Source organism: Notothenia coriiceps, unplaced genomic scaffold, assembly GCF_000735185.1.
Source record: "Notothenia coriiceps isolate Sejong01 unplaced genomic scaffold, NC01 NC01_scaffold00005787, whole genome shotgun sequence".
NCBI lineage: Eukaryota > Metazoa > Chordata > Actinopteri > Perciformes > Nototheniidae > Notothenia > Notothenia coriiceps.
Window position 1 is genome coordinate 575,163 of NW_011338488.1, and position 13,745 is coordinate 588,907.

Consider the following 13,745-nt stretch of genomic DNA (forward strand, 5'->3'; position numbering starts at 1 on the left):
AAGGATCAGACTAAAAAGGCTTTTGAAAATAATATTAGATTTTGATTTAGGTCAAAATATAATATTTGTAAACCTGAAGAGTCAGTGCCTCACCAGCCATGGACCTCACTGCAGAAGCTTATATATAGACATCCAAGTTTTTTGTGCCCCACCACTTTTGTAAATATAAAAACTAGGGCCGGGACTTTAACGCGTTAATTAAGATTAATTAATTACACAAAAATTAACGCGTTAAAAAAATTAACGCATTTTAATCGCACTTATTTTTGCACCGCGGAACGTTTCTCACTGGATGAGTTTCAGGGGTACCGATTATACTGGAGCACCAACTAACGTTCATTACTTCAGACAACAACAAACCACAGTGAACAATAGTGCTCCAGTATAATCGGTACCCCTGAAACTCATCCAGTGAGAAACGTTCCNGTGTGCCTTGGCAGTCTCAGTGGTTTCAGACAGAGGGTGAAAAGAGGTGCTGCAGCACAGGCAGTATGAGAAAAATAAAGAGCTTTTTGAACATTAAAGCATGGAGACATTTCACACTTAAAATAGACAACTATTAAGGTAATGTAAGGTGGTTGGAGCTCTTTTCATTGTATATCCAATGATTGTTTGACCATGTTGATAAGGGTTGCTGATCATGCCTGAACGTTAAAGATATTAGTTACATCAGAGCTTTCCCTTTTGCAAGTCAAATGTCTGCTGTAAAGAAATGGCCCATGTAGCAGCCACAGTGGCACTGCAGGCAGCTGTTAAAGCTCAGCCAATGAAACTGTCATGTGGCTGCTATCAGCAGGGCTCCACTTTTTATCCTGTAGGAAAAACCCTGGCATTGGGATTCCTACTGAACATTTTAGGAGCACACATTTTATGAGCACCACTTAAATCGACATGTAATGCAGCCTGTGGCGTTTTTATTAGGGCCGGGACTCGATTAAAAAAATTAATCTAATTAATTACAGGCTTTGTAATTAATTAATCGCAATTAATCGCATTTTTAATCGCATATAAATATTTGACCTGAGAACAGTGAGAAGCAATTTTTTTCACATGGATTTTAGTATACCATTGAATAATGACTGAATACATAAGCTTAAGCAACAAAACATTGTTTATTTTTTTCAAGGAGGTTCTTAACCAAGACCAACAGAAAAGTGCAATTTTTGCCATAAAGTGTAGCAATAGCATATTTAGGAATATAGTACATTTCAGAGATTCAGGTAGCCTATAGGTAGGTAGACCTTCTGTAAACTATAACACTTTGTTTTTTGTAAAACACAATACTTTCAAGTACATTCAGAACATTGGAAACCCTGACTATTAGAAAACATCTCTCTGTTGCTTCAGANAGTGTGAAATGTCTCCATGCTTTAATGTTCAAAAAGCTCTTTATTTTTCTCATACTGCCTGTGCTGCAGCACCTCTTTTCACCCTCTGTCTGAAACCAGAGCCCAGTCTGCTCTGATTGGTTAGCTGGCCGGATCTGTTGTGATTGGTCAACCGCTTATGGCGCTTTTCCACTGCAGCACGTTTTTTTTGCTTGTCCACTAGGGGTAGTTCTGCGCCATGACACAGACAGTCTGTGTTTTGTACTTGTTTAACTTTTATCTAGTTTCTGAACAGATATGAGGAGCTGTGAGCTCTGAGTGCTAACAGCTAACGGCTGATGTTGGTTTTGTGTTTCGCATTGAAGATGACGTCACGGCTCCGCCTACACTGCGTTACTCTAGTTACTGCCCCAGTACTAAACTGTAATGGAAACGCAGCATAAAGTGAGCCTGGCCTACCAAGGCCTAACCATACCGTACTAAGCCGTGCTAGGTCCTGCAGTGGAAAAGCGTCATTAGATAGGTCCTGGCCCTTAGCCTATCACGTACCTCTGGAGGGAACACAGGGATTTTAGCCTTTGCAGACCACTTACATGCACAAAACCTACACTACAGGAAAGGGGAAAACCCCCAAAAAGCATAATAGAGCCTCTATAAACTCTATTGGGTTTCTGATGTCTTTCTGACAACACCTTCTGGATTTTTTAAGGGTGCAAGTCAGGGGGTCTCGGACACTAAATACTAAATCTTCATAAGCCCAAGTCCCTCAAAAACAAACGTCTGGCTTCTGAGGACATGTGGTCACACTGTCCATGGTACATGATGTTCAGCTTCTGCAGACCACAACATTGCTCTGAGAAAGTGCCAGGTTTGTAAGTTAGAAAGGAAAGGTACTGAACCTGAGAGAATATTAAGGCATTTTATGATTGTTTCTTTATATTGAACATTTTGGTACCACTTTACAATAAGACTACCCTTATAAAGGGTTTACGAATAGTTTGCAATTCATTTATTAATTAGGTTGTGAACACTTTATAGATCATTAATAAGGTTTTATAAGACATGAGATAAACAGGGCAACTGTGACCGGTTGCTTGCCAAATAGTGAGCCCACATTTATCTGTACTGCTAAGTCTTATACTGGCTACTTAGCTTACTTCGTGTTCTTCATCAGCCAGCATCCTTGGTGTCTGTTGTTCACTGAGTTGATTCTCGCTAAGTAGCCAATATAAGGCTTAGTCATCTTGCCAAATAGTGAGCCTGTGTTGATGTATGAAAACGATGTTAGAACTGGTTTATAAATGGTTCTTAATGATTAATAAAGTGTTTACAACCTAATTCATAACCTAATTATAAACCCTTTATGAATCCTTTATAAGGGTAGTCTTATTGTAAAGTGGTACCAACATTTTAAATTGATAACTACACTTGCTTAATATCTACATGTTTTAATAGAACACACTCAACTCAACTTTGGTTTACTTAAATGTTTGTTGTTTTACATTGTTTGCATTGGCACCACATTCTTTTATTTCAGATAGCTCAAGCTTGAGAGTTTTTTCTAGAGAGCAAATAGCGTACTTGGCATAAGAAAACAGTTAAAATGACTTTTAAAACTTGGAGATCTATGTCTCCGTGTGCCTTTATCTCACATCTAAGCTTCTGTTTTGAGCCAATTATATATTGTCTCTAATGTTTTGGTTTTCATTAACTGGTATATATGTCTTTCATGGTTCAACTTTATCTACATTTTTGTTTGTTTTTCTTATCATTTACACACTCAAGGTTTCCAACATTTTGCCATGTAAATTAAAAAAAGTACTTTTTATGATACTTTTGGTGTATTCAAATATGCTTTTTAATAATAAACACATTTTCTCAAATGTGATGATATATTTTGGTTAAACATGCAAAACAAATATGTGTTTTTGCCTGAGTTTTGATCCTGTGAGTATTTCATTTTAAGATCATCTGATAAACTTAGAAAGTGAAGAGTTCTTCATTTACACTGGCGTTTTTTAATCCTAAGAAATAAGAATATTTAGATTAAACTGACTGCATAAATGAAATGGAATCAATAAACTGAATAATGGAACTGAGCAGCAGCAACAAAAGGAAATTAGTTTCAGATTGTAACAGTGTTACCTTTATGTTGGAGAACCACAGGTCGTTCTCATGCAGCGTGGCCATGTAGATACAGCACAGCAGGCCCAGACCCACAGACACAGACCAGCCCACCGATGTCCAGATAATAACCCCCCATGACCAATCACCTGCAGGAGCAGTGACAGGTCAGCGCTTCAATTACCCATTTTTGCATGAAAGAATCCTTAAACGATGAATCGATAGAGTTATTTTTTGTTGCAAGTAAAAATATATTACATTAGCTTTATACAATTCAGAAGAAGTTTAAAAATAATAGCCTGAATGTGTGTGATTGGTTGAAGAGATATGGTTCAAAGATACATACAGCTTAACCTGAACAGCTGTAGAGCTGGAATTTCACAGTTTTTTCCCCATTTCCCCAGAGACCCAGAAACAAATACATTTATTTGGTGTAAATTGAATTTGTGTCAAACAGCAAGGCTCTCATGGCTCAATTTCTAAATGTCTCTCAAATCAAATGCCACAATCGTGATCCCATAGTCATCTGGGAATTGAGCAATACTAAGTAAGAAACCTGGAGGGGGAGATAACGGAGTAACTTTTTGCAGGCTTTGTCAAAGGAGAAGGCCCATTTTCTCAGACTTTCAACCCTGTGGACTATTAGATTTTCGTTGCAGCTCTAATTTGTAAAACGTGTTGTTCGACTGCATCAGAAAATAATCGTGTTAGTACCTAAAATAAATATGGGGATAACGTTGTTCAAATATGGGGATGACGGCACACTGTTTCCCGGAACCGCGGAAAACGTTAGTTAATTATGCTTGATGTTTTACAACAGATGCAACCCAAGACTCTTTATAAGCACAATAAAGTGTGGCCAGCAGAGTGAGTTGCATTTCATCCCAACCTGACCATGAACCTCACCTCCCATTGGCTCACTCACCGTGTAATATATTCTCTGGATGATGATCGGAGCAACAGTTGGACTGCTGGGACTGAAACTCTGCACCGAGAGGGGGCTCCTTCCCCCTGCTCCCCTTCCTCTGACGCAGGGCTGTCATGATGAACAACTGCAAGCAGACAAGAGGGGGGAGTGTGTGTGTATGATGTACACGCGCAGATATGATGAAAGCATGGACAGATACACACAGGCGCGTGCACTCAACACAAACAGCACGTGTAATGTGAGCCAAAGCGAACACCGAGCTGCACCACTGTTTAGGTTTCCTTTTCCATTCAGACTGGTACCCGGGGTGGACAGGCCTGCTTACAGCGGCATTTCATGCTCACGCCGCGGCCAGAATAACGTGAAACATCAGGTCCCATCTATCGACACCGACAGTTAACCGGCAAACTACCGGAATTAAGCTGTGGTAGCCAAAGCTAAAGCAAATGTTCACTAATGAGGCACAAGTACGTAGTCTGGCACAACCATGGACACAACATAAACTACGAGAAGGTTTAGACTCCTATTGTGAAGCATACTTCGAAAGCCTTGTTATAACAATTGTGTATTTTGCATAACGGCGCGAGCCCCGCTATGGACGCCAGCTTCTGTTTGACAGCAACAAAGAAGGATAAGATGTGTGCCCGTGGTACATTTATAAGCCTCACCCTCCTGTACAGCGGCGGCAGGTAGGATGGTCCGGCAGCTCTCCTCTACCTCCCTCTCTTCCCCCTGTTTCACTGTATCTCTGTATCTCCCTCACTCTCTCATCTTCCTCTCCTCTTTTCCTCCCTCCCGTTAGAATTCATGGGTCAGCTTCAAACCGCACCGGGGTTTAAGCACGCGACAACACCGGAACACAACAGAGCCTTCCTTCAAAATAAAAGCTATCACTTTTTTTTTAAATAATTTTCATCCTAGGTATACCTCAACTATGAGAGACAAAATGAGAAAAAGAAATCCAGAAAAAACACATGATTTGGTTTTTAAAGAATTTATTTGCAAATTATGGTGGAAAATAAGTATTTGGTCCATAACAAAAGTTCATCTCAATACTTTGTTATATACCCTTTGTTGGCAATGACAGAGGTCAAACGTTTTCTGTAAGTCTTCACAAGGTTTTCACACACTGTTGCTGGTATTTTGGCCCATTCCTCCATGCAGATCTCCTCTAGAGCAGTGATGTTTTGGGGCTGTCGCTGGGCAACACGGACTTTCAACTCCCTCCAAAGATTTTCTATGGGGTTGAGATCTGGAGACTGGCTAGGCCACTCCAGGACCTTGAAATGCTTCTTACGAAGCCACTCCTTTGTTGCCCGGGCGGTGTGTTTGGGATCATTGTCATGCTGAAAGACCCAGCCACGTTTCATCTTCAATGCCCTTGCTGAAGATGAGGAAGGAGGTTGTCACTCAAAATCTCACGATACATGGCACCATTCATTCTTTCCTTTACACGGATCAGTNTATACCGGATGTAAGTGTGTTCTCCCGCGCATCGTCTTCTAACTCTTCCACCAATACCTACTAAAATGAATTCAGAAACCGGTGAAAGACAGATACAAGCTCTTGTTAACAATATGATTTTACAGTTTATATCCAATTATTGTTGGTTTTGCACTTATTTTTGTTTACCTTTACTTTTTACTACCACTACTTATACTTTATTCCCAAAAATATCCCCTGTAACATACGATAAAACTTCAAACAAGAACATAAAACCCGAACTGCACATGAACAAAGGTACCGAAATTACAAATTTTTGTACAACAAAAATAGTATGACAGACACACCTGCCTGTAATGGTATGGAGAACGAGAGACGGAGAAGTATTAATTGACAGGTTTCCCGATTACGACATTTTTATGGACTATTATTTCTAACGCACGGGAAGACGGAGGTTCTTCTCCCCTACTACGGAAAAAGTTATTACATTAAAGACAAATTCACTAGTTTAACGAGACGACCGCACCTGGGTTTACCAGTTTACGCTTTAAAGTGTCACAGGTCATCCTCAGCTGAGCCGCCGATTAGGTTTCGGTACATAGCAAAACAGGAAATTTTGGTAGTCAGTTTGGGATTGGACGTCCTTAGGTCCAATTAGGACATTATGTTCGAAAGAATGGTAATGACACACTAAAACGTCTCGATTGGAAAGACCAATTTAGAGAGAGGTGTTTTTGTTCCTTCTACACGTGAAGGATACAACAAGGTCCTGGTTTGGTTTGTTTGGTTTACCCTTAGCACTACACACGGTTATAAAGTTCAGTACGGCTTTTGTAACACTCACAAAGAGCTTCGATGTCGGTAAGTTTTACACAAGATAAAACGAAGAGACGAATACCTGCCGTAGCGATTTGGGAGCGGTTAAAATTTTTATCTCCCGGTTAAAATTTCCCACGTAATCTATGTGAATTCGTCGCGACGTAGAGAACGACCTCGTTCGACTGACGCGTCGTCTCCTCCTCTTCGCCTGCTCCTTCTCTTGTCTCCAGAGAGAAAGGAGAAGGTTGGTGTAGATATTTGTACTTTTTACGTCGTGGACGTCTCATGAGCCACGTAGACACACGTGCCGCACCATGAGGAGAAACCGTCGTAACCCTCTACACCAACACTCCGTGCCACATAACGTCAGGTAACTAGTACCACTCGCAGAGCGACAGCAATCAGAGGACCTCCCCCCGAACTGGCGTCTGGTCGTACTTGTCCTAGTGGGGGTCTGAGGTCTATAGACGTTCTGTGCGTCCTTACTTACATACTAGTGTGGTTCTTTCCGTGTGTCATAATGTTGATTCACACCTACACACTTCGTCCACCTTTATTCCATCTAAATGAGTTCAGACATGGATTATTTTTCACCACTCCTGAACATGAAAGGAACTCATCCACAGGTAAAATACTAACTGAATGTGTGGTGTTACCACATTAATTAGGTGATGTACATCATTATGGAATCAATGGAAATGTCTACACTACTTACTACACTTTATATTAGTTCACAATTTAGTATGAAATCAAGCGTGGACCTCATTTAAGTGTTCGATGGGACGTCATATGTTTCAAGTAAGGTTGATCGACGTGGAAATGGTTCGAAACTCTTGTGGAAATTTACAAAACTACGATTACTAAACATGAAAAATGAACCATTGTAAAACTTACGTCGTGAAAATGAACATTGTGTCATAAGCGATGTGAAGACGTGAAGATGGTTCATGTCCTAGACTCATGAAGATGGTTTAACCTAAAATTCCCTTCTACCTGAACTTTGTTTGTTTTTTATTCCCTTTTCTGGACTTCCACAAGACGATGACTGGATCTATTTATTAGATCTGTCTAGTAATTTACTTCGTACGTAGTATAAGTGTCTCTCTGGCAAAGATATTTTCAGCACGAAACCTGTGTAGACAAGATTGGTACCCCACTCAGAGTAGGTGTGTGGTGTGTGTGTGTGTGGTGGGGGTTGGTGGTGGTGTGTGGTGTGTGTGTGTGTGTGTGTGTGTGTGTGGTGTGTGTGTGTGTGTGTGTGTGGGTGTGTGTGTGTTGTGTGTGTGTGTGGTGTGTGTGTGTGGTGTGGTGTGTGTGTGTGTTGTGTGTTGTGGTGTGTGTGTGTGTGTGTGTTGTGTGGTGTGTGTGTGTGTGTGTGTGTGTGTGTGTGCGCAATTTAAAGTAAGGGAAGTACATTTACGAGTAAAGTACGTCGTCAATGAGAACCAGTTACTAGGCAAAAATTTCGTCTTGGAAAAGCGAGGCCACGCAAGCGACCGAGAGACCTGTCGCGCTACCAGGTGACTGTGGTAAGACGTCAGTTGGCTGAGTTCCCGTCTCTTGGCACTGTTTGTCGGAACGTCAGACAAACTCGGGGCTCCTAATGAAAATAAGACAATTATAAATGTTAGGCATGACTTCAACAAAAACAATCTATTCCGGAGGGGACATAGTTTATTGTTCTTTGGGCCACAAACAGTAATACAACTTTGGTATACAAGTCAATATATTATATTACAAGATTTCTTTTATGAAATATATAAATACTATTATATTCAGATGGGACCGAACAATATAGGAAAAGTTTACCATAGAACGTAGTAGACAATATAATAAATTTACATAAACGAATTCTAAAATCCTTACATGAACCTAAGCGTTCCTTTACTTTTTGACCCAAACTTCTAAAACTCAAAAGCACACGATAGTTTCGTCCTAATTCCCATTTATTTGATCCTCTATTTTTCGGATTAAGAAGAAAAAACGCATACGTCCCAGTAAATGTTAGAGCAAGTATTAAAATGTCCAACACAAATAAATAAAAAAATTTGGCGAAACCCCGTCGTGTTTTTCGAGATTTGCATTGTAGCCACAACACAAAGACAGTCGACCGATTACCGACTCCTCTATCAAACACCTACTATATAGCAAAATGTTGGTCGACTATCCGATTCCCGCCCTGTAGAGATTCAACAGCTGGTTAGTGGTCAAATCACATTAGAAACTTACACGGATAACGACTTCGAATGAAACGGTGATGTGAAACGAGTCAGGTGTAAACTAGTTTGGTTGACCACACTGAAAAGAGGAATTTCTAAGGACGACTAATTCGAAAAGAGACATCCGATTCCGACATTACAGTCCAAGAAGGAGTGTTAAATTATGGTTGTTTTATGAAAAAGAGACTTCTGTGTTGTTGTCTTGAACTTGTCTGGGAACGTACGTGTTGAGTTCAAACCTATAAAATTTTCTGAATAAGACGTCTTATTTTTACACACATTGATTCACCCAATTATTGACGGACCGTAGCTACTATGCAGAAGTGTATGACGTCAAAGGTCCAATGCGGACTCTAAGGGTAGTCCACCTGATTGACACGGTCAACTGACATATCGCCCCTCATAAAGAACGAGGCTCCGACTACCTCCCTCAGTTGCCACGACGCCAGCGGTGTGGTAGAATGGGGATCGGTTCCATAGGATCGTGGCGTGGGAACGAGGTAGTAATGCAACCGCAGTCGTCGCCAGGTTGTTTTGAAGAGGGCCTATTGAAATAAATAATTTGGTCATACCGGCCTGTGTAGAGACCTATTGTGGACAAAAACGCAGTGACCGGCGTAAACGTAGTGAGCTCCTTTGCGTGCGGCAGGATGAATAACCGCTGTCGAGCCTCACTTTGAGGGTATCTATGACGGGCGCAACGTAAACCTGTGGTAAAGAAGGACTCTATTGTTCTCTCGTGGAAGGAACACAACCCCTGTGCCAAGTGGGGCTCCACCTCAATTCCGTAGGACAGGACGACTAGTAATACGTTTAGGCAAGAAGTGTTTAGAAAGGATTAACACTTACTAACAATTACGTGTCTATACGAGATTTTAATACGGTATCCGGGTCCTATCATGAAACTTTAACTACTAATCCTTTCACAAAAAAATAAAGCTTCACGTCGACCACGAAGAACCTCTAATTCGTTTATGTGATAAATTGAAAGGTAATTCGACCTCTGTTTTCCTCTCTCGGTGGGCAACGTAATGTAGTCTTTCTCCTAGCACAAAGTGTCGTGACATACTCAGGTAAATAGACGAGGGTCTTCTCTGTGGGCCGACTAACACTGTTTGGACACTAAAGGAAGTTTACATACGTATTGTTCATTTCAAGTGGACGAACAACTGAATAAAGAGGTGGACTCACGATTATATTGCTATAATTCTCAATAATAAAACGTAAAATCTCGGGTTTGTTCAGTTACCTTTCTTTCTGTTTAGTAACTAACTATATTTGTTTACTATTATTTCCAGCAATACTACGTCGGTACCGACTATTACTTCGACATTTGTCTTCCTAACTACTGACAATTTTCGTGAACTGTTTCGCGGAAAGAGTCGAGAAAATCGTCAACGATGGCGATTACCGAGGAAAGACCACCGACTGCGACCAACGTTGCAAATTAAGGAGAGATAAAACCTAGTGAAAAGTAGAGTGTTAAATAAAAGTCGTGAAGGAGTTTTCCCGGTGTTGAGTAGCCGAACTCTCGCGGCCCGCCCCTGTCGGAGAAATAGAAGCATTGGTTGTGCCCCGGCCGCCGGTGTACCGAGCGAGGTCGTGTTTAGAAGTCGTGGGACGCCGACAACGTCGTCCCAATGAAAATCCGTCGCTACATTAGGGTCCGGAACAACGGAGTTCGGGGGTTTCAGTCCCTGAAGCCGGAGGCAAGTCGGACAAGGTAAATTTGGACGTGGCGACTATCTTAGCGTATTATAATGTAGGACCGACCCACCCCCATTAGGGGCGGTTAGTTTGTAGTAGTAGAGTCGACTTACTTGTTTTTCCCGTATACTTGTGTGTGTTTTTAGTGTGTGTGTGTGTGTGTGTGTGTGTGCGTGTGTCTGGTGTACAGGTGTAAGATAAAATAGTAGACCCCAGTTCAGAGTCTGTATGGATAATGTCTTGTCGACTGGCGTGTCTGTGATTTTGGATATTGCACTAGTCCATATTTTTGATATCATTTATATAAAATGTGCAGCCCTTGTAGTTGTATGATTTGCATACATCCTTCAATAAATATACTCTTTTTTTACTGTGCAAATGGCAAATAATGGACCTAATGTTCCCATATAAAATGGTAATTTCACGGACAGTTCGCTTTAATAACATGAGCACTCAAGTCAATCATGTAAATGTGCCAGATTTAGTGATATGAGTACGTATTTAAACACATTTCATTGACGAGCCATTTTGATTGCATAATAACGTTCCCCCTCTGTGTCTCCTCCAGCCTTATAGCCCGTATGCTGCAGAGGGAACCCACAAAGAGAGCGACCCTAGAGGAGATCGGGGCCCACGAATGGCTTCAAGGAGTCGACCCCTCCCCGGCCACCAAGCTGTCCACGCCTCTGGTGTCCCACCGCAGCCTGTCGGAGGAGGAGCACGGCTCCATCATCCAGCGCATGGTGCTGGGGGCCATCACAGACAGAGACACCATCACCGAGTATGTCTCTATCTCACACACACTCATAAACAATGCCTTCCTTAGAAAGTAATTAGTTACACTACTCGTTTCATTCATTTTGGATTACTCTGTAACATCACCTGAGAGCAACAAAAAGTTCAACCTAATTTAAGATCGACACAAATCCTTAATCTAATAAGGACAATTCTGCCCTCTGTTTTCTGCTCTTCATTTGAACATCCGCCATGTTTTTTTGAGCTCAGTTTCCATTGCGATATGTCCAAGTCCTCCCATTATGCATTATTACTTTGCATTTAGCTGACACTTTTATCCAAAGCGACTAAGTGCATTCGACCAACAAGATACAAACTTGAAGAAAACAGAATCATAAGTACATCAGGTTTCATAGAGCTAAAACATTTCAAGTGCTACTCAACTGGCTTTAGACAGAGAGATAGAGAGATAGTCGAAGACCTTAAAGTAACAACATAATTTCATGCTCAGTAACTGTCATGTAATTACTGCTGATCCAACAGTAACGCATTACATTACTGCGTTATACACAAATGTATTCAGATTACTATAACTTTGTACACTGCTCACAAATGCTCATGCAGCTATTCTCTCCTGTGTTATCTCAAACACTCGCCACGGTGCACAGAGATTACTGAGTGCTTTGACAGTTATAATTGCCATTAACAAGCAGCTGTCACTACTGAGATGTTGCCATGTCTATTTGAATCTCTCCCCCCGTCACTCCTTTTATTCAGGGTTTTATGTGCTGATCAGAGGTCATGTTGTGTGTCTTGGTGTGTTTTTTTTCAAATTGATTTCCCCTCTCCATCTCCTTTCCTTCTCAGGGCTCTGGAGTCGAATCAGTACAACCACATCACAGCCACCTACTTCCTGCTGGCTGAGAAGATGCTGAGGGACAAGCAGGAGAAGGAGCAGCATAACCAGACACGCTCCCCCAGCCCCAGCAAGGCCCAGTTCAGGTACACACACACACACACACACACACACACACACACACACACACACACACACACACACACACACACACACACACACACACACACACACACACACACACACACACACACACACCTTCAGATGGACAGGGTGCTGCCTCTGCATTGTTTGTGTACTCTCAGTTTGACAGCAGATGGACAGACAAAGCCTTTTTCATTCAGCAGAGAATAGAGAACGGACTGAGAATAGATGAGAATTTGCAGATCAGCAATATTGCCCGGCATGTACTACCAAAAGATATCTTGAAATAAAAGGAGAAACAGCTCCTAGTGTCCTTATTAATAAGGTTGAAGAAGAATTTTGTTATCTCTTTAGGGTTATAAGCTAGACATCTTGTTATTGTTATTCATAGAAACAAATTGGCTGCAGGATTAAAGCTAACCAGATAGCTAAGGAATGAATCTAGAACTCTAGAAAATGTACACATCATTTCCAAAATATTCCTTGGTGTTTTTCTGTCAGCATTTATTAACGACTCAAATATATCAACATGTTTTTCAGTTTAACTTACTAAACCTTGTTTTCTGTGTGTTCAACCTATCACAGGCAGTCCTGGCCAACCAGAGTGGATGTTCACCAGGATGTCAGCGATGGCTTGGGGGGTCCAACTATCTCTCTCCCCGGGGGGCCACAGTCCCCTGCCCGCAGCGCTGAGAGCCTCCACAGAGGCCCCCGGCCCAAAACAGCCCTGCTGGACCTCGGCCAGCGGCCAGCATTCGGCCAGACCCAGGAGAGGGGGCCCAGGCCTCCGGTGAATCCCCACATCAACCCCCTCAGGCTGGGCTCTCTGACCTTAGTGGGCCCTGGAAAAACTCGCAGTCCCAGTCTTTTCAGCGTGGAGGAGGATGAGGAAGAGGACGACAAACCTTCTTCCCTACCTGCTCAGGTGGTTCTTCGTGCTAAAGCTCCCTCGTCTTCTTCTGGTAATCGGCTGACATCCCGAATGAGCGCCCCTGTTCTCAACCAGATCCATGAGGAGGAGGAAGAGCAGCAGGAGAGGAGGGAGCTGCATGGATTCGGCCCGCCCAAACCCAGCCTCAGCCTCAATCTGAACCCTAGACCACCGTCCCCGACCACGCTCATATCATCGCCAAAAACGGTAACACTAAGAGCACCGGTCGCTGTTTTCACCCCCAGCGCAGAGACTAGTGACGATGAGACAGAGAGTCACCATAAACTGGATACGACGTGTGTAGATGGAGACGGGGGCGAGAGAGAGGAGAGCAAAGAGGGGGGGGAGAACCGGGAGTCCAGTCCCTCAAACTGCGCCAGTCCTGGGTCCCTGTCGGGTCAAGGCAAGGCCAAAGCAGCCAGCGGTCTGGTGGAGAGCTTGAAGCTGATGAGCCTGTGTCTGAGCTCTCAGTTCCACAACCTGACGGGGGGAGGAGGGGGGGGCGGGGAAG

General features: G+C 42.5%; 2 protein-coding genes across 2 annotated transcripts in view; one reads left to right on the top strand and one right to left on the bottom strand.

Moving 5' to 3' along the window:
* Positions 1 to 5,161, bottom strand: part of dpy19l3 (dpy-19 like C-mannosyltransferase 3) — a 37,076-nt gene extending 31,915 nt beyond the window's left edge. The window contains exons 1-3 of the mRNA XM_010768550.1: positions 5,049 to 5,161; positions 4,378 to 4,504; positions 3,474 to 3,601 (exon numbers count right to left, since the gene is read on the bottom strand). Of these exons, the coding sequence (XP_010766852.1) occupies positions 3,474 to 3,601; positions 4,378 to 4,495 (246 nt within the window). The 5' untranslated portion in view covers positions 4,496 to 4,504; positions 5,049 to 5,161. The remainder of the gene's footprint in view (positions 1 to 3,473; positions 3,602 to 4,377; positions 4,505 to 5,048) is intronic.
* A 5,340-nt stretch (positions 5,162 to 10,501) lies between these two features.
* Positions 10,502 to 13,745, top strand: part of LOC104943213 (SNF-related serine/threonine-protein kinase-like) — a 6,586-nt gene continuing 3,342 nt past the window's right edge. Inside the window, exons 1-4 of the mRNA XM_010768551.1 lie at positions 10,502 to 10,584; positions 11,137 to 11,349; positions 12,171 to 12,305; positions 12,889 to 13,736. Of these exons, the coding sequence (XP_010766853.1) occupies positions 10,502 to 10,584; positions 11,137 to 11,349; positions 12,171 to 12,305; positions 12,889 to 13,736 (1,279 nt within the window). The remainder of the gene's footprint in view (positions 10,585 to 11,136; positions 11,350 to 12,170; positions 12,306 to 12,888; positions 13,737 to 13,745) is intronic.